Source organism: Anabrus simplex, chromosome 1 (assembly GCF_040414725.1).
Source record: "Anabrus simplex isolate iqAnaSimp1 chromosome 1, ASM4041472v1, whole genome shotgun sequence".
In the NCBI taxonomy this organism is placed as follows: Eukaryota; Metazoa; Arthropoda; class Insecta; order Orthoptera; family Tettigoniidae; genus Anabrus; species Anabrus simplex.
In genome coordinates this window covers 1,741,013,278-1,741,032,911 of record NC_090265.1, presented here as the reverse complement: position 1 = coordinate 1,741,032,911, position 19,634 = coordinate 1,741,013,278, and the positions used below count along the sequence as shown (strand labels likewise).

The 19,634-nt window shown below is 40.6% G+C and overlaps 1 protein-coding gene across 1 annotated transcript in view; it reads left to right on the top strand.

Annotated features, from left to right (window-relative positions):
* Positions 1-19,634, top strand: part of adp (adipose) — a 177,993-nt gene that overhangs the window by 140,277 nt on the left and 18,082 nt on the right. Inside the window, exon 14 of the mRNA XM_067138475.2 lies at positions 4,936-5,128. Coding sequence (XP_066994576.2) covers positions 4,936-5,128 — 193 coding nt within the window. The remainder of the gene's footprint in view (positions 1-4,935; positions 5,129-19,634) is intronic.

Here is a 19,634-nt window from a genome sequence, read left to right as displayed (position 1 = left end):
ACTGGATCGTGTAGAATTGCAGCTCGTTAAGGTGATTTTTTGCACACGGAAAATTCACTTAGTGCGAGTAGTTATCACTGACACTGTCATTTACTGTCGAACACGGTTTATGGCGTAATTGAACTTTAAGGCGTTAAATGAATAATCACAGTCCTTTCTGTATGAAATACTATTTAAAGTCGTTATTGAGAATGTCCATAATTACACAGTTCACACTTGAAAAAGAGGCAAATCACAGTCTATAATCACAGTCTTTGAATACGGTCATTAATTCACTAAGGATTATTTTCTGATTATCTGGTTATTATAACATTATATTACCTCAGAAAAAGTTCTTAGTATTCACCCAGTTTACTACTGTAAGTCGTATACTAATATGGCATGAACGCTACGTGAATAAAGAAACATAGTTCAATACTCGAAAAGAAATGAGTTCTGGTAATTTTACACATTAGTTTCTGTTCATTGTAGAGGTTCAGCATTATGTGAAGTAAACTAAGTCTACACGTAATGATATACTCTGTGAACGTTAAATATTTGGTATTTGCACTTCAATAGTTTCACTCGTATTATGTTCTCAAATGTCTTTAGAATTAGACCGTAGTCGCGACGCGATATACTAAATACAGTGCGACGTCTTTTATAATTTTGTCGGCGATATAACTTCGTATTCCAGAAACGCGACGGCAAGTACTTTCACCGTGACTGCGCGGACATACTGTACGAGGGTCGGTCTCCCCTCTGTCTCACTCAGACACACACCTGTGTACTCGTCCTTGTACTGCGCTGCTCTGCTTGTTAGCCTTGACATATATACCGGCGCTGGGAGGGGTGGTTCTCTTGGTCATGTGACCATGAGTGCATAATGTTCTTAGACTTTAAATTATTATAACTCAACAACCATGGGATAGATTAATTCGAAATTCACAGGGATTAACTTTTATGACATCCGCTACAATTCAGTGTTTGTCCCGTTGAAATTGATTAAGGCATTGAAAAGCTTGCGAAAAGAAAATTCTTTTCGAGAAATATCTCTAGGGGAGGTGAGCTTCGAGCAACAGGTGACGTCACTTGACTTCGCCTAGTGCACTCGTGGAGTCTGGCACATGCTGGAACATTCCTTTGCTCAGTTGTTCGTACGTCGGACGGATATTTTATGCTGGAATAACATTTTTTTCGATTGATATGGGCCAGGACCTAGGCTTTCCTGGTACTATATATATATAAATATATATATATATCTCCTATATTAACAGAGTATCCATATTTTTTGTGAATTGAGTATCGATATTAGAATATCGTGCTGATCCTATGCACACGTGCAAGCGAGCAGCGTGTTTGTTGGAATGGTGTATCATCATCAGTCTTTTGCTTTGTTCTGTCCATGATGGTCTCTCTTCAAGAACTGTGGTGTACGCAACAGCCACTTTCGGCAAAGGTTGGATGTATACATGAGCTTGACATCTCACTTTACTGCTAAATGCCTGCGCTCGGCAAATTCCACTTCAGGCTTCATTTATCCTTAGAAAGCTCATGATGTCTTTGTGATAGGTTATTAATGTTACATAACCATAACAAAAATAAATAAATAAATAATAATTTCAACATTTCTTCACTCTATATGTGTGTTCTACCTTATTGCAAATTATACTAAATTGAATATAAAATTACATTGTTCATATAGAATAATTTTTGGTGCTTGAAATTCCTTGCATTAAATGTGGGTTTATGCAAAATCAGGCTTATGCTGTATACAGCACTCAACTTATCACCACCAGAATCATCACAGGGTAGAAACAAAGAGCTCTTCATGGCATGTATCCTTATTAGCTGAATGAGCCCCATATCGACAAGGATGTGTAATGCCTGTTGCTCACGGTCAAATTCAAGTTTTATAAAACCTTTGATAAAACTTTTCATAAAATAGGATATGTTCTATTCCGTAAAATTAATTTTACGAAACGAACCAATCAGCAAAGCTGACATCATGATGACGCTGGCGCTACGTCGTGAGGAGATTGTGAAGCTCGAATGTAAACAAACACTTCTTTGTTCTTTCTAAAATGGCAGAATTCGGGTGGACTAAAGATGCTGTTAGTGTTTTACTGGACGAATACCAGAAATATCCTTGTTTGTATGAAGTTAAAACGCCACTTTATCACAACAAAAATGCAAGAAGAGAGACAGAAAACACAATCGCGAATTCCAATATGAATGCTGTTCTTCTAACCTCAACTAATTTTCGACCAAGGACAGCAATCCTCCACCTTCTTATCTTCTTTTGATCCAATCCTGAGTCCAGCATTTTCTAGCATTTCTTTTCTTCCATTCAACCACTGTACAACATAAATTTGCAGCTAAAGCAGCAAGTTTTCCTTTGTTTGTTGGAGCCATACTCTCAAACATACTGTAAGTTGAACAGCTGATTCTTGGTTTAAAATTTTATCGATAGATGGCAGCACAGACAAACCTTAGTTCAGAAGTGAGTTCATAGATGGCCATCCTGATGCTTCCACGGATTTTATAAAATAATTTTACCGTGAGCAACACAACTTGTTTCCAACAAATTTTACGAAACATTTTACCGTGAGCAATGGGCATAACACATGACAGACCTGCTCTACTCTTTTCCCATAGACTGAAGGCTTTTGTCTTTGCCATTTGAGTCCAGGTTATAGCCACTCGCGGCTACCAGAAATTTATTTTTAAGGATTCAACTGTTTCATCAGATAACTGATTCCTAGCTCCAGGTAAAATATAAAGCATTCAACACATTATGTCCAGTGAATTCAGACTACAAATGTGAATACGACCAAATAGGAAAATTCATCCCCCAGAAACTTGCCCTAAGTGTAAATTTCTTCCATCATCCTCTAGCTATTGAAAATACACACTAGAAGCTGTGCTAGGAAACTCAATGTTACAAGCTCCAGTGAGACGGAAATATTATAATGGATGTCACCATCTGTAACAACAGACCAGTTGTCATATTTGTTAATATACATATCACATATAGATTGACTGTCCAAACATTTGCAATTATGAAACAGTAACAATAAAAATGCTAAAGTACACAGAACTGGCAGTAGAAATACGACACATGTGGAACTTCAGTCTATAACAACCCTTCCATTTGTTTATCATGCACTGAATTTCTGAAGATTCTGCACAGTTCACTAGCCACAATTAATACATCCACTCACTTATATAAAACTTCAAAAGATTGTTCTCCTAAATACCTGCCACACACTGAGGAAGTTTGTAGGCATGAGTTCTTGTCTTCATCAAATGTCTTCTTAGCATAAGGATGTAATGATTAGTGAGAGGCAATGTTGAAAGTCAATGAAGCCCTAGCCCAAGTGTATACATTATGTATAAATGTACTGTACCTATGTGATTATATATTAATTTAATCTATGATGGGTGACTATCATTCTCAGTGCGATTTTATTTGGTGTAAATGAATATCACATGAGATACTTTCACTTCTAGATTGGAAAATCACTTTATTGTCACCGAGTCTATTCCTTAACAACACACAGTTCCCATTTAGATCACTCAACAACTACATTATTATAAACAACACTGCAGGACTGTTAAGAGAAACAATTTACAGTCGATTACAATTCCTCACACTGTTTATTCACTTCACTATCACAAGGCAAGACTAACTACCCAGCCTTTCGGCCATCAGCTCGATGTATATATCGTTCGACAGATCATTTAGAAATCTCCAACTTCCGGAAATGTTCTTGCAACACTCTAAATGGAGCACACCTGAACATACAAGAGACAATGGATCGATCGGCCAGTCAATCGGAGTACTCCAGTGTAGATTAAATTCGATTATTCAACTACAATAATAAAAACCATAAAGAAGAAATCTACACAATTCCAAAAACTTCCACACATATCTGGATAATAAATCACCATGGTAAACTACCAGAAATCTCCACATGTATCACAATGATAGTAGTTCATACCCAATATACAAATACTACAGAGTTTCTTCAGCTTTCGACTGAACAGATTTTGAGGTTATACAAATTTACAATACATATTTACAGGGAAATTATGTGTTAGTCGCACTTAGCTTTAAATCAAAGATAATTACAATATATTAAACATAATACCGTATTTACGCGAATAATACCCGCACATTTTTTAAAAATTTAGGCACGAAATTGAGTGCAGGTTTTATTTGCATCAATGTTGGCTTTTTTTTTTTCATAATCAGCCTTCCTTAAGTTCGGATGCGGGGATTATTCGGTAGCGGGGATTATTCACGTAAATACGGTAATTGAAGGTTTTACAAGGGTTAAGTTAGGTGTAAGATAGTGTACATACAACATGACTTCCTGCTACAGCCAAGTCAGTCCAGTTTAATCCATGGCAAAAAATTAACAACAACAATGGCCTCAGCTACCAGGTTGCAGGCATTCTAAAGTGCTTCCATCTAGAAGGCCTGTAAACCAGTTTGAGGATTTCAGTTTTACTGTTTAGCAGCAAAGCAAAATTCAACTGGACTGGACGGTTCCTCAGCTAAGTTAAATGTAGCTGGCAAGTGCAGAATCTTTGACATGCCAACAATTACAGTATGACTTGGCTATATTTTTTTCCTGACCTTTAAAAGTCGGCTAACTTGGCTGGGATTGAAACTGCAAATTTGAGATATGAGGCAGACCTTCTACCTCTCATCACCCATCCAAGTACTGACCACGCCCAATGTTTGGGTCAGTTCATTCAGTATAAATGACCCATCCCTAAGATGACGTCCATATATAGGCCTACAGAATATATAAAATGAATTGTCTGTTTGATGTGATTATCCTGTATTTAAAGTATGATTAGACATTTAAAGTTACTATTGTTGTTATACCTGCATATGACCATTCCTATGGTACTCTTCAACTTTGTTTCATTTTTCTTTTTCAGTCAAGGTCAGTACATTGTGGCTGGTTCTGATGACGGCTCTTTCTTCATTTGGGATCGACGGACTACTAATATCAAACGTGTACTACGTGGAGATGATTCCATAGTAAATTGCTTGCAACCTCATCCTTCCTATTGTTTGCTGGCCACTAGTGGAATTGACCCTGTAGTCCGTCTGTGGAGTCCTCGCCCAGATGTAAGTAGTCTAGAATTTGCTTTACTGTTCTATTAAGTACTATTTCTGATACGTCATTGGTAAGCTGTGTGAATTACAAATGCAGGCATAGAATTATAGCCATACGGTATAAATACAGTATGCTGTAAAAGGTTCCCTATGTACCATTCATATAGCTAGTGTGGAACTTGTGAGCATCATAGTCTACAAATTCAAGTTAGAATAGTGTATCGCAGCTTATCCACCTAAACATTGCAAAAGTGGAATGCCTGGAAAGGAAACCATTTCCAGAACAAGCTCTAGTGGATTACAATCAATCAGTGATCTGCATTTAGGGCGGTTGCTCAGGTGGCAGATTCCCTATCAATACCTAATATTAACATTTATTTATAACTGTTAATTGTTTATCTAGCTTTTTCTTCAATATTTTCAACAAACAGCGATGATCTGAAGAAGACTGTTTGCTTCCAATACCTGGGATCATGATGAGCGAGCAAGATAAACTTGACCTGACTGCGGTGGAAAGAAGTCTCATCAGTCTTGTATGACGAGAAAATGTTGATTTGACTGAAGTGCAAAATATATACGTGATGGAGATGGCTTGCTGGTCACTAGAGATTTCTCTGCTCAACGATATACCCAGGAACACAACACGAAAGCAGATGGACATTGTGTCCATTACAGAGAAGATGCGGGAGAGAGGACTCATTAAACAGATACATTTTAACAAAGCATCTCCAAGCAGTGAGTACAATAATTTGAATGACCAATGTAATTTGAAGATAAAAAGATGCTAATTTTTTAAATCTTATCTGCACATTAAGGTTATATACATATAAATTATATATACAGTAGAATCCTGCTAACTCGACTTCTGATAACACTTCATTTAGGAGTTTCATTTCTGTATTGACAGATTACACGTGTACAGATTAGAAAGGATTTCCACCCTATCAATACTGTTTATTGTAAGAATTAGCTTACAGTACCAGTTTTGACCCTAATTAGTCATCATCAGCTGAACATAAATACCTTTACATATGTATCAAACAATAAATGACATTACCCTGCCTAAAGGAGGATTTTGTAAGGAAACACCATATCTGATTGTGTCCAAATTGAGCGTGTTGAGTGTGAGTTAGTTATGTGTTATGATTTGACTTTCAGGTACATGGGTATAAAGCTATCTTCTTCAGGACTAGAAATTTGACTGTAAAATCTATCCTAAGCTTAAATCTAAGTTATATTCACAAATACAATAAACACATTCAAATGCACAGAACATAATTATTAAAATACATTAAAATAATGAGTATAAAACATTTCATGGACTTGATAGTGCGTGTCTAGAGTATATCTTCATTCCCGTCTTTATAGATTCCATAGTTGGACTCTAAAGACGGGAATGAAGATATACTCTAGACACGCACTATCAAGTCCATGAAATGTTTTATACTCATTATTTTAATGTATTTTAATAATTATGTTCTGTGCATTTGAATGTGTTTATTGTATTTGTGTATATAACTTAGATTTAAGCTTAGGATAGATTTTACAGTCAAATTTCTAGTCCTGAAGAAGATAGCGTTATACCTATGTACCTGAAAGTCAAATCATAACACACAACTAACTCACACTCAACATGCCCAATTTGGACACAATCAGATACGGTGTTTCCTTATGGCATCCTCCTTTAGACAGGGTAATGTCAATTATTGTTTGATACAAATGTAAAGGTATTTATGTCAGCTGATGATGACCAATTAGGGTCGAAACCGGTACTGTAAGCTAATTCTGACAATAAACAGTATTGATAGGGTGGAAATCCTTTCTTATCTGTACATTCTGATAACTTGACATTTCATATAACTCGACAACTTGATGAGCACTAATTTTTCTTGCGTTTTAATTGCCAAATGATTTTTGCTGATCAAGATATAAGAGCCATGTTTTTCCCTCCTAATGTGATTTTGGTGTGTCAACCAATGGACCAGGGCTGACGTATTTTGACGTTGGTAGATGCAGAGAGGGCCTCGACCCTCAAGTGGCCATGGCTGGTCCATGGTCCACTAGATCTGCACTCTAACCGGTCAACCGAGCAAAGGAGGGGTGGCCACAGCTCTGCTAGGGCTCTATGCCTCTGCGTTCGGGAGACTGGACAGGGCTGGACCTCACGGCTGGCCCCAACTGTTGGCTGTCCTGAGAATGGTTTTCTGTGGTTTTCCGTTCTTGTGCACAAAGGCAAATGCCAGGACAGTTCCTAGTATAGGCCACGGCCGCCAACCCCCTCAACTTCTCCGTGCATCTGCTTCACAGTAACAAATCTCCCGGCCTGAGAGACGGCGTTACCGTCTAAAAGGCCCGCCTCTTCCTTGAGGGGAGGAATTAAATCTTTTTAATAGCAGTAGTAGTATTACATATTTTGAGCACCTTCAAATACCACCGGACTTTGCCAGGATCGAACCTGCCAAGTTGGGGTCAGAAGGCCAGCGCCTCAACCAGCCCGGCATTATTCATTTCTTCACAACCATATTGTACTTAAAATATACTTTCAGCGTATTGTGTTCAATACATAAATAATACTGTTACGGAGATATCCGTGGTAGGTAGAGGTGAAAGAAGGTGCGGGTGTGAATGGGTTTCAAGCTACGAAATTAACGTGCAATGTAAAATTAATTTAAAATTTAACTAGGTTATATTTTCTTTTCAAAAACAAGAGATAACAATCATAACAGGTACAGAGTAGCAAAAATGTAGGTACAATATTACTGGATTCGGGCTCAGTGCCCTTACTTCATAACTCTTGGGCAATCAGCCCCGCCTTACTCCAAAAAAAATTTTAGCCAAGGGGCAGAAAACCCCATTCATGCCCAGGAGCACTGGCTCCAAACATTACACATAAAGCCTGCACGAGGCATACAGAAACAAATTTCAAAGAGCGATCCGCTCTCAAAATTGTAAGCCTATCACAAGGCCACACCAAACTCTACCTTCAAGCTGTCCTCTAAGGACGTATTCACAGGGGTAAAATACCCAACCTACGGAGGTCTATTACATGAAAAGAAGGTTGATTACATGACCTCTAAAATAACAATTTGAGAGGAGGCGAACTTGCACTCCTAATACACTTTGTTTTTAAAACCTAATCTGGCTCTGGGCCACTAACGCAAGGGCTAATCCCATACTACAGAGGTGACTTAGAGAAGAACACTTTACATTACATAAACGAAGAATAGTTTGAGAAAATAAGTTCACCTCAAAACAAATGTGAGTGGGAGCTCGAGAGGGTTAGCACTCTCTATCCCAATATGTAGCTTTACAAGAAAAAGATGAAAAGAGTAATTACATTTTAGGAGAAGGTTACATGATGGAAATGCTTCGAACCCGCCGCGAGTGTTAAACTGCCGACCTAGCAAGAAAGGAAGTTATTAATAGGCCATTACCTGGTGTTGAACGGCTGAAGAAGAAAGAGGCGCTTCCCGCCTCCTGCTATGTACTTAATACACTGAAAGATGGAACAGAAGTGGCCCGGAGACCCCAAAATCAGCAGTTTAAATACTCTCGCGGAAGTTTCTAGGCGTTAGGGGAATGAAAACACCCGCCCACAATGTTTTTATTGGATAGGACCCCGCAACAGATACAAGTTGGGGGAAGATACACCAGATTGGTCAGAAATTACTAAAAGAAATTCGGGATTGGATAAATCTAAAACAAGGGGAAAAAGAGGGGTATACAGCCAACTTAAACAATAACAGAAAGAAATTTAACAAGAAACAAACTTTTGAAATAAAAATTTCTCCAACAAAATAGTTCTTTGACTCCGCACTAGGGTGCGCTATTGTTGATCTTCAGTAGTGTCCTCTAGAAGAGAAAGTTCACACTTCTTACTTCAAGCGAAACAAAAACACATCAAAAGTGACACAGTTCAAAAACTCAAAATTTTCCACGTGGTGACATCTTCTGAGAAAGTAGAGAATTAATAGAATAGATAAAGTTCAACCTTCCTCCAGAAGAGGAGTTTCAACTGGCGCAACTTTTAAATAAACGGTGTAGAGGTGTACCGCCCGGTACAGACCTCCCCCCCCAAAAGTTCCTCCAGGGGTGACACATGAAATCAGTTTGAAACAAAGTCCAAGTAATGATGTTGATACGAAGATAGATAGCAGAAGCATTTACAAGATTTCTTAATTCAGTTTCAAAATGTTGTTGTTGCAGGTGAATGAAAGTCTTTATGTTTGTAGAATTTGAATTTCTGAAGATAAACTTTTAATACTTAAAGGTGAAGAAACATTTTGCAATGTCCACCAAATATTGTTGTTGAATTCCCAAGTGTAGTTATTGCTTATGGTGACTGTCCATGTAGTTGATGTAGATTGAGTCGGATGGCCAGACCGGCCGTTGCAGCTTGCGTCCAACGGAGGCCGCTCGGACCCCTCAAGTACCCTGAGATACCGCTCGCCCGCACTATGAGGGGAGCAGAGGTGTTGAAGTACGCCGCGCCCGCGGTGAACAGATACAGGCTGCGGGCATGTAGCAGGTCGTGCGCCACACATCAGCCTTGGCCGGGAGGAGAGCTCCGGCTCGCCGTGCACATGTCGTCCTCGCTGGAGAGGAGGGGGCCCATCCCCCTCCCCAGTCGCTGCACGGCGCTGCGCGGCTGCGGGGGCGCTGAAACATTAAAGCTAGGCGGCAGAATTGTGTTGGACTATCATCTTCTTTGAGGGTACAGGCTTGTGGAGAGGTTGAGGGGCCAGCGGCGTGTAGATATCCATGGCATTTACTATTATGAAGCCACAGTGTAAGGTGGAGCAGGAGACGGGAGCGTGGTAATGGCCGTGGCAAGAACAGGATGGCAGTTTAACGGGTCGGGGCAGGTTTTACACAAGGCTTACATCTAAAACCAAAATATTACAGAAGGGGCAGAATGCCTTAAAAGTGAAACTCAAAAAAAAATATAACCTTCATATCCTTTCAAAATAATATGAAGCAAGTTAACACAGAAATTACACCGGTTTCACCTGGGACAGGTGAACTCTAAATATCCTCTCGGTGGCTGGATTACTTAGCAATAAGGTAACCGGCGTAAGAAAATCGAGAATGATACAAGGCCCATGAAATCTGGGGGCAAGCTTGCCCGCGGGAACAAAATTTTTGACCATAACCTGGTCACCTACCTTCAAAGTGGTGGGTCTCCGTCCACGATCATACCTTTCCCTAACCTTTTCATGAGACACTTTAAGATTGGCTTTAGCCTTCTTCCAAAGATCTTTAATGTTATCCGGATCTATTGTCTCGGGTAGAATGTCATTCAAAGACCAGAGGTTAGAGAGCGGCGAGTTGGGAACAAACTTGAACATCAAAGAAGCTGGAGTAAACTTGTGAGATTCATGAACCGCCGAATTCAAAGCAAAAGCTATCCAATGCAGGGACGTGTCCCACCTGGAAGGATCTTCATGATGATAGGCAATGAGTGCGGACCTGAGATTACGGTTAACCCGTTCAGCCAGAGATGGTTGAGGGTAATAAGCAGAAGTAGTTACATGAGAGATGGACAAGTCAAAACAGAATTTACGAAATAAATTTGATGTGAACGCCTTAGCATTATCAGATACAATATATTGACATGGACCAAAAGAAGCAAAAATAGAATTTAAGCAAGTAATGGTTGACTGAGCGGTAGCCAGCTTAGTCGGAAATAACCAGGAAAATCTTGTAAAACCATCTACACACACAAAGATGAACTTGTTGGCATTGCCCTTTGACTGGGGGAAGGGTCCCACATAATCAATATACAGGCGTTCCATGGGGCGCGACGCTTGATGAGAAGACAAAAGGCCTACTTTAGTGGACATGGTGGGTTTACTGATCAAACAAGATTTACAAGCTTTTACGAGTTCCCGAATTTCACCGTCCATACCTTTCCATATGAACATTTCACGAATCTTTTCACGAGTTTTAAAGATTCCAAGATGCCCCCCCAATGGGGTCTCATGATAGTATTTGAAGATCATAGGTACAAGAACCGCTGGAACAACAACTTTCATCAACTTATCATGCCTCGAAGGGCAACATAGAACACCATTCCTCAGAACATAAGGGACAGCATGTTCCCCAGAAGAAAGGGTTTCCATTATCGGAGCCAGCGTAGGATCTTCACGTTGGTATTTCTCGATATCCCTAAAGAGCATGGGAGCATCGGTTAGGATGGCATTAACCTCGGATAGTATGGACTCGGAAGGTGATGAACTGTCGACCGGTTCATGGGTCTCGACCTCGTTTGAAAACATACGGCTGAGTCCATCAGCCACAACATTTTCGGTACCTCTGATATGCCTGACATCGAATTGGAAGGCGGAAATACGGATGGCCCAACGGGCTATACGACCAGTACGACGCGGTCTACCTAAGACCCAGCTTAAGGCTTGGTTATCTGTCTCCAGGTCGAATTTGACATGTTCCAGATAGAGACGGAACTTTTCTAAGGCGAATAAGACTGCCAACCCTTCGAGCTCATAGATGGAATACTTGGCTTCTTGAGCCGATAGAGTCCTAGATGCATAGGCGATGGGACGCCTCCCTAGTTCAGTCTCTTGAAGAAGGACTGCAGCTACAGCTGACGACGACGCGTCCGTTTGGACGATGAATTTCTTCGAGAAATCAGGCATAGCAAGTACATGGGCATTACAGAGAGCTAATTTAAGATCTTCGAAAGCGGCTTGTTGAGAAGGTCCCCACTCGAATTTGATGCCTTTCCTACGAAGAAGGTTTAAGGGCGCCGCTCTATTAGCGAAGTTAGGAATAAACTTCCTGAAGAAATTCACCATACCAATGAATCTAGCGATACCTTTGATGTCCTTAGGAGGTTTAAAATCACGGATGGCCTGTGTTCTAGAATGATCGACAGCTACCCCATCGGGTGACACAATATGCCCTAGGAATGACATAGAGGGCTTAGCAAAGGCAACCTTGGACAACTTGACAGTTAACCCAGCCTTACGAAGGCGATTCAGAACTTCTCGCAGATGATCTAGATGTTCTTCAAAAGTCTCGGAAAATACGACGACATCATCCAAGTAGTGATATAAGTACTCAAATTTGATGTCGGAAAAGACCCTATCTAGTAGCCTAGTGAGCACAGCTGCCCCCGTGGGGAGCCCGAAAGGCACGCGGTTGTATTCGTATAAGTTCCAGTCCATGGCAAACGCTGTAAGATGTTTAGACTCTTCGGCAAGGGGAATTTGATTATAGGCCTGATTCAAGTCCAAGATGGTGAAGAACTTGGCCTTACGAAACCATGAAAAGCAAGAATGAAGGTCGGGAAGGGGCACAGATTGCAACACCACCTTCCGATTGAGAGCCCTGTAATCAATGACAGGCCTGAAGCCTCCTTGGGGTTTCGGGACTAGAAAAATAGGCGAAGAATACGCTGACTTAGAGGGCCTAATAATACCATCCTTCAACATCTGATCGATGATTTCTTTCAGAGCCTTCATTTTAGGTGGAGATAGCCTATACGGTGGAAAACGGACAGGAATCGAATCCGTGACCTCAATTTTGTATTCAATAAGGTCAGTAACACCAAGAGTATCAGAGAACACCTCGGGAAACGACTGACACAGTTTCCGAATACTATCAGCCTGCTCCTCAGGTAGATGTCTAAGGTCTAACAACATCTCATCCTGGGTAGGCGAAATAGATGAACATGATACAGAATTACACTTTAACAAGGGAATTCTACAATTGGACGCAAATTTGAATGTGCACGACCTACTCTGGAGATCGAGCACAAGACCAGTGTGAGAAATGAAGTCCGCTCCCAATATGATGGGGCAAGACAAGTGCTTAGCCACAAACAGTTTGATTTTCCATGTAAATTTAAAAATACGAATTTTGACCAGTACGGAACCTAGAATTTCTAATGGCGATGAATTAGCCGAAACATATTGAATAAGAGCTGAGACATGGTCAGGTAGTTTACAAACAGATTTCAATTTAGAATACCATTCAGCCGAAATAATCGAACAAACACTGCCTGAATCTAAGAGAGCTGTTATAGGCTCGTTATTTAACTCAATCTTAAGAAAAGGAACAGGTGCGGGGGTATCCGCCGCAATCCTAAGACATTCTTTAGGGCATTCAAAAGATGAATTTGAAGGCTGATTGTTCTCTGCATTTACAACCTGTTTACTAGGGGCTGAGTCTCGGGAAGATGGATTAGTCGACTCAGCCGATGCCACTAGTCACTTTTTATTATTGGCATAGGTGGAATTTGCACCAGAAGTTGAGCAGGAGGGGGTGCTATTTGAGTTTGGGCAATTTTTGGCGATATGTGAGAAGGCCCCACACTTAAAACAGCCTTGTGATGAACCAGCTCCATTATTTGCCCTACTAGACTTGATCAGAGGACACTTATTGCGCAGATGGTCAGGCGACCCGCAAGCATAACATTTACGAGGGGTGACTGATCGGCGAGGTGGAAGCCGAGTATTACTAAAAGAAGGCGGGGGTTCTTTTGCCACACGCAAGGAATCGGCATACCTAACTCCTTCCGCAGAGACGGCTAATGCTTCCAGTTCAGAGAAGGTTTGCGGGCACGCCGCGAAACACAAATATGACCTGTAGGGTGGTGAAATCCCTTCGATAATAGCTTGCACGATCTGATCCTCAGGGAAGTGGAGAGCAAACACCCTAGTATAAAACTTAATATCTTGGATGAAGTCTGCCAGGTTTTCATCCAAGCGCTGTACCCGATAATAGTATTTCTGAATAAGAGATGACCTCGCGCGGGCAGGAATAAAATTTGCAAGCAGATGTGCATGGAAATCTTCGATAGATGACTGTTCAGCTATGGCTCTTACTATTTTATCTGAGAGAACCCCAATAGCATAAGGATAGATAATTTGCAAAATTTGATATGGGGAAAGAGAAAACACAAGGGCATGATCCTGAAATTCCACTAGAAATCTTAAAAATGAAATTACGTCACTGGTGGTATTAACGGAAAACTTGGATATACCTCTGAGCAACATTGCCAATGGATGAGGCAAGCTGCTAAACCCGGGCGACATAGTAGGTAAAGGTTTCAATGGCAAGGAAGTTAATTCAGCACGTACATTGTTCAACGATGTGCGGCGTTCAGACTCGTTGTCCAATGGGGCAGAGATAGTTTGAGCAGCAACGGTTATCCTATTGCCTTCTCCCTTAGCAGGTTCTTCCTCACTACTTACATTCACTATGGTGGGCTGATCAGATTTGGGAGGAACTTCCCCAATTAACAATTGAGTGACTTTACTAGACAATTCAGAGATAGTTTCAAGGAGCGTATTAGCTTGCTTCCTCTGAACGTCATTCACCTTCAGAGACAACAGATCATTAACTCTATTTGAAAAAAGATATAATCTGCCTTGCACACGCTTAATTTGGTTAGGAGACGGATCATTTTCATCAAAAAAACTAACTACGGAAGCTAGCCCAGTAATATTCTCCGTGATCGTGGAAAGAGAGTCGTCAATTTCTTTCTCTCCCAAATTGGGGATGGAAATGGGCAAATCAAGGGACTCTCTAAGCTTGTTAGTGTCTATTGCAACCGTGCCTCCAGATTGAACGTTTCTGATAGTTAACTCGTATATCAACTCCTCTTTGCGCAAATAGTTAAGGAGGAGAACATCGCGAGGGCCGGACATGATGACAGAACAATTTTAAAAAAAACTCAAAAAATTCCAGCAACTGAGAAAATTGTTAGAGTTCGAATTAAAGCAATGTTTAGCCGTCAAAAGGGGCTAAATTGAGACCCATTCAACCACGCTCTGCTACCACTTGTTATGGAGATATCCGTGGTAGGTAGAGGTGAAAGAAGGTGCGGGTGTGAATGGGTTTCAAGCTACGAAATTAACGTGCAATGTAAAATTAATTTAAAATTTAACTAGGTTATATTTTCTTTTCAAAAACAAGAGATAACAATCATAACAGGTACAGAGTAGCAAAAATGTAGGTACAATATTACTGGATTCGGGCTCAGTGCCCTTACTTCATAACTCTTGGGCAATCAGCCCCGCCTTACTCCAAAAAAAATTTTAGCCAAGGGGCAGAAAACCCCATTCATGCCCAGGAGCACTGGCTCCAAACATTACACATAAAGCCTGCACGAGGCATACAGAAACAAATTTCAAAGAGCGATCCGCTCTCAAAATTGTAAGCCTATCACAAGGCCACACCAAACTCTACCTTCAAGCTGTCCTCTAAGGACGTATTCACAGGGGTAAAATACCCAACCTACGGAGGTCTATTACATGAAAAGAAGGTTGATTACATGACCTCTAAAATAACAATTTGAGAGGAGGCGAACTTGCACTCCTAATACACTTTGTTTTTAAAACCTAATCTGGCTCTGGGCCACTAACGCAAGGGCTAATCCCATACTACAGAGGTGACTTAGAGAAGAACACTTTACATTACATAAACGAAGAATAGTTTGAGAAAATAAGTTCACCTCAAAACAAATGTGAGTGGGAGCTCGAGAGGGTTAGCACTCTCTATCCCAATATGTAGCTTTACAAGAAAAAGATGAAAAGAGTAATTACATTTTAGGAGAAGGTTACATGATGGAAATGCTTCGAACCCGCCGCGAGTGTTAAACTGCCGACCTAGCAAGAAAGGAAGTTATTAATAGGCCATTACCTGGTGTTGAACGGCTGAAGAAGAAAGAGGCGCTTCCCGCCTCCTGCTATGTACTTAATACACTGAAAGATGGAACAGAAGTGGCCCGGAGACCCCAAAATCAGCAGTTTAAATACTCTCGCGGAAGTTTCTAGGCGTTAGGGGAATGAAAACACCCGCCCACAATGTTTTTATTGGATAGGACCCCGCAACAGATACAAGTTGGGGGAAGATACACCAGATTGGTCAGAAATTACTAAAAGAAATTCGGGATTGGATAAATCTAAAACAAGGGGAAAAAGAGGGGTATACAGCCAACTTAAACAATAACAGAAAGAAATTTAACAAGAAACAAACTTTTGAAATAAAAATTTCTCCAACAAAATAGTTCTTTGACTCCGCACTAGGGTGCGCTATTGTTGATCTTCAGTAGTGTCCTCTAGAAGAGAAAGTTCACACTTCTTACTTCAAGCGAAACAAAAACACATCAAAAGTGACACAGTTCAAAAACTCAAAATTTTCCACGTGGTGACATCTTCTGAGAAAGTAGAGAATTAATAGAATAGATAAAGTTCAACCTTCCTCCAGAAGAGGAGTTTCAACTGGCGCAACTTTTAAATAAACGGTGTAGAGGTGTACCGCCCGGTACAAATACATACCAAAGAGATCTTAATTTCAGAACAAAAATGGCTAACTGGACACCAGTGGAATCTGAACCTATAACCTTCTTATTTTGCATTGGAGTTGAGCTATGGTGGCCTGGGTCACATTTGTTCTGTTGGAAAGGATCTGAACGACAGGTCTGGCTATATTGCCATCACAACTGTAGAGTGCACACAAGTTGCCTATTGTGGGCCCATTCAGTGAATATTTAATTTTCACGACCATCAGACTTTCAGCATATCAGATCTTGTTCAGTATGTATAATACATGTTGTTGACTGCCTCCCTGCTCCATCACGACTGCTCTTGTACTTTGCAGAGGCCTATCTTTTATACCTGTGAAGGGTCCGTATGTAAGAAACACCACAGGTGCAGCCACAGCAGAGCGAGGAGAAGCAAACGAAAGCCCTCTGAAGGGGTGACCTTCCATGTTAAAATGAATAAATTTACCTTGAGGAGCGTCCCAGAGAACTGGGATTACAAGAATCAAAGGAAAGGGATTATATCAACACAAAATAAAGCCTATACAGGTTTAGTAACATAAAGCGGAACCAGTCCCGCAGCCTGGCAGTGCAGCCTGCACACGGGAGGTGCATGCGTGACGGGAAGTCCGCAGTAAATACATTGTCATGTTAAGGTACGATTTGGAACCTCGCCGCCGTGGCCGCGCGCTGCCGCTGCCAATGCTGTACGCTGCCATGGCGGCGGAAGTTCACTACCGCTTCACATGTATCCTTCCGGGATGCATTTGGAACTCCTCCGCCGCTGCCAAAGCAGCGCCACCTTCGCAGCGCCGCATTTGGAGTGCGGCTGCCCAGCCGCGCCAGTAGCAGTCTGGCAGCTCGGGCGCGCGCCGCCGAACAAGCATTCATAATGTCTTTTTCACCGTCAGATGACGAAAAACTCGTGGAGCTTGTATCAAGATATCCAGTTCTGTACGATGCAAAGGTGGCAGGTTATAAAGACGCAGTACTGCGAGACAATATTTGGAAGGAGATTGGAGACAAATCAAACAAACCCGGTAAGTTGAACATTTATTCCTTTATACATATACATATGTTACTATTGTACACACTCATTGACACATTCCGTTTCGTACACTGGGAACAAAGCATACTTTGAACACAATCATTGGCAGAAACTTACTAGTTGCCAGTTCTGTTAACGATGTCATGTTGCCAAGGTACTTGCCCAAGTGGACTTGAGAAATAGCTCTTGAATTTGTTCCTCACTTCAAAGCCACTAGCGTTTGCATATTCACCCCTTCGATGAAAAGGTATCATATTATCTGATGGGAGGTTAGCTGTATCAGATATGACGTAATGCGGTTTACATCGTTTTTCTAGGTACCCTTCCCGTAATAAATTGTGCAAACAGCATGCGACTGATATGAGATAATCACACGTTTGGGGCGAGCAGGAAATGGGTGTGTAAAATACTCTAAAAACTTTGCAAAGGATTGCAAATGCGTTTTCAGATACCCTCCTTGCTCGAGTTAAGCGATAATAGGGAACATGCATGATCCGGGGTTTTAATTAAAAATATGCTAATCTGATTCAAAATTTCATGGAGAATTCAAAAATGTGATCAGAATGTACAAATAATAACTCCAAACATGATAAAAATCTACGAAAATGTCACGTCACGCAAGTACGCGATCTCATTGGTCTGACGTCATCGTACAGGTTGACTGAATTAGCAGACGAAATAACACATAGTGTGCTGTGAGAAGCAGGATACACTTCGCGTATTTCTACTTTATGTTAGTGTCTGGTATGGTTAAATTCGAGGTCTATACATTGGATAATAATCTGAGTGGTATATTTTAGACTTAAAATGAATCCTGCACAGACAGTGAGGCTGAAAACTTATAAATGGTGTATAGTTCCGATGTGCAATAGCACATCGCATACCATCCCAAACAAAGTGTTTATAAATGTTCCAAAGACGCTAAAACTAGGGAGAAATGGATTTTGGCGAGCCGGAGAAATGCTGGTGAAACATCGGAAAAGTCTACAGTTTAATTTTTTGAAGATTTTAACGTAAGATGAATTTGTTTGAATTTTCAAATCACTTTTCCATGTCAGCTGTTCTAGTGGTAAAACTTTAAATTTTAATGTCTGATGCTTTATTTAAATGCTTCAATTACATCTTGGAATATGAAAGTAATAAACAGTGCATTAAATAATGCTGATTATTAAAGTATTCTCCAAACCTAACCTATGTTTTGAGTGATCCATGTCAAGATAATAAATCAGAGGGGTTATGAACCATTTTGACAGCTCTAATTCTACCAATATATCTTGGCACGGGACAGTTATGTATGTCTTTATTGAAGAGCTTAATTGGTAAAGAAATTTAGGCTATATCTAAATACTCTATAATGTAACAAAGAATAGGCGTGTACATCATGAAAGGAAACAACGTGAATTTAACAAATGTATAACTCTACACAAAACCAATGCTTGTCTGTTGGGGTATTATAAGTTAACAATGCTCAATTATAATAATTATCATAATATTAATGAAATAAATAACATAATTGCACACAGGTGAAAATAGTAATGTAGGTGTTTAAAATATTATCCAACTTAGCCTAAGTTTTAGGTTATACAAGCCAAGTCAGTAAACCGAAGGGTAAAAATACCACGCGAGTTGGCCGTGCGGTTAGGAGCGCGCAGCTGTGAGCTAGCATCCGGGAGATAGTGGGTTTTGAACCCCACTGCCGGCAGCCCTGAAGATGGTTTTCCGTGGGTCCCATTTTCACACCAGGCAAATGCTGAGGCTGTACCTAAGACTACGGCCGCTTTGTTCCCATTCCTAGGACTTTCCTGTCCCATCGTCGCCATAAGACCTATATGTGACGGTGTGACGTAAAGCAAACAGCAAAAATAAATAAATAAATAAATAAATCAATAAATAAATAAATAAATAAATAAAGTAAAAGTCACAGCACCCAAAGACATTCCGGTATTGAACGACTAAAATGTCATTAGGACACTTTTCTTGCCTGATATGCTCAGCTTGTTAAAAGCCAAATGTAATTAATGTTATTGGCTTCACGCCCCGCTAACTACTTCTACGATTTTTGGGAGACGCCGATGTGCAGGAATTTAGTCCTGCAGGAGTTCTTTTACGTGCCAGTAAATCTACCGACACGAGGCTGACGTATTTGAGCACCTTCAACTACCACCGGACTGAACCAGGAT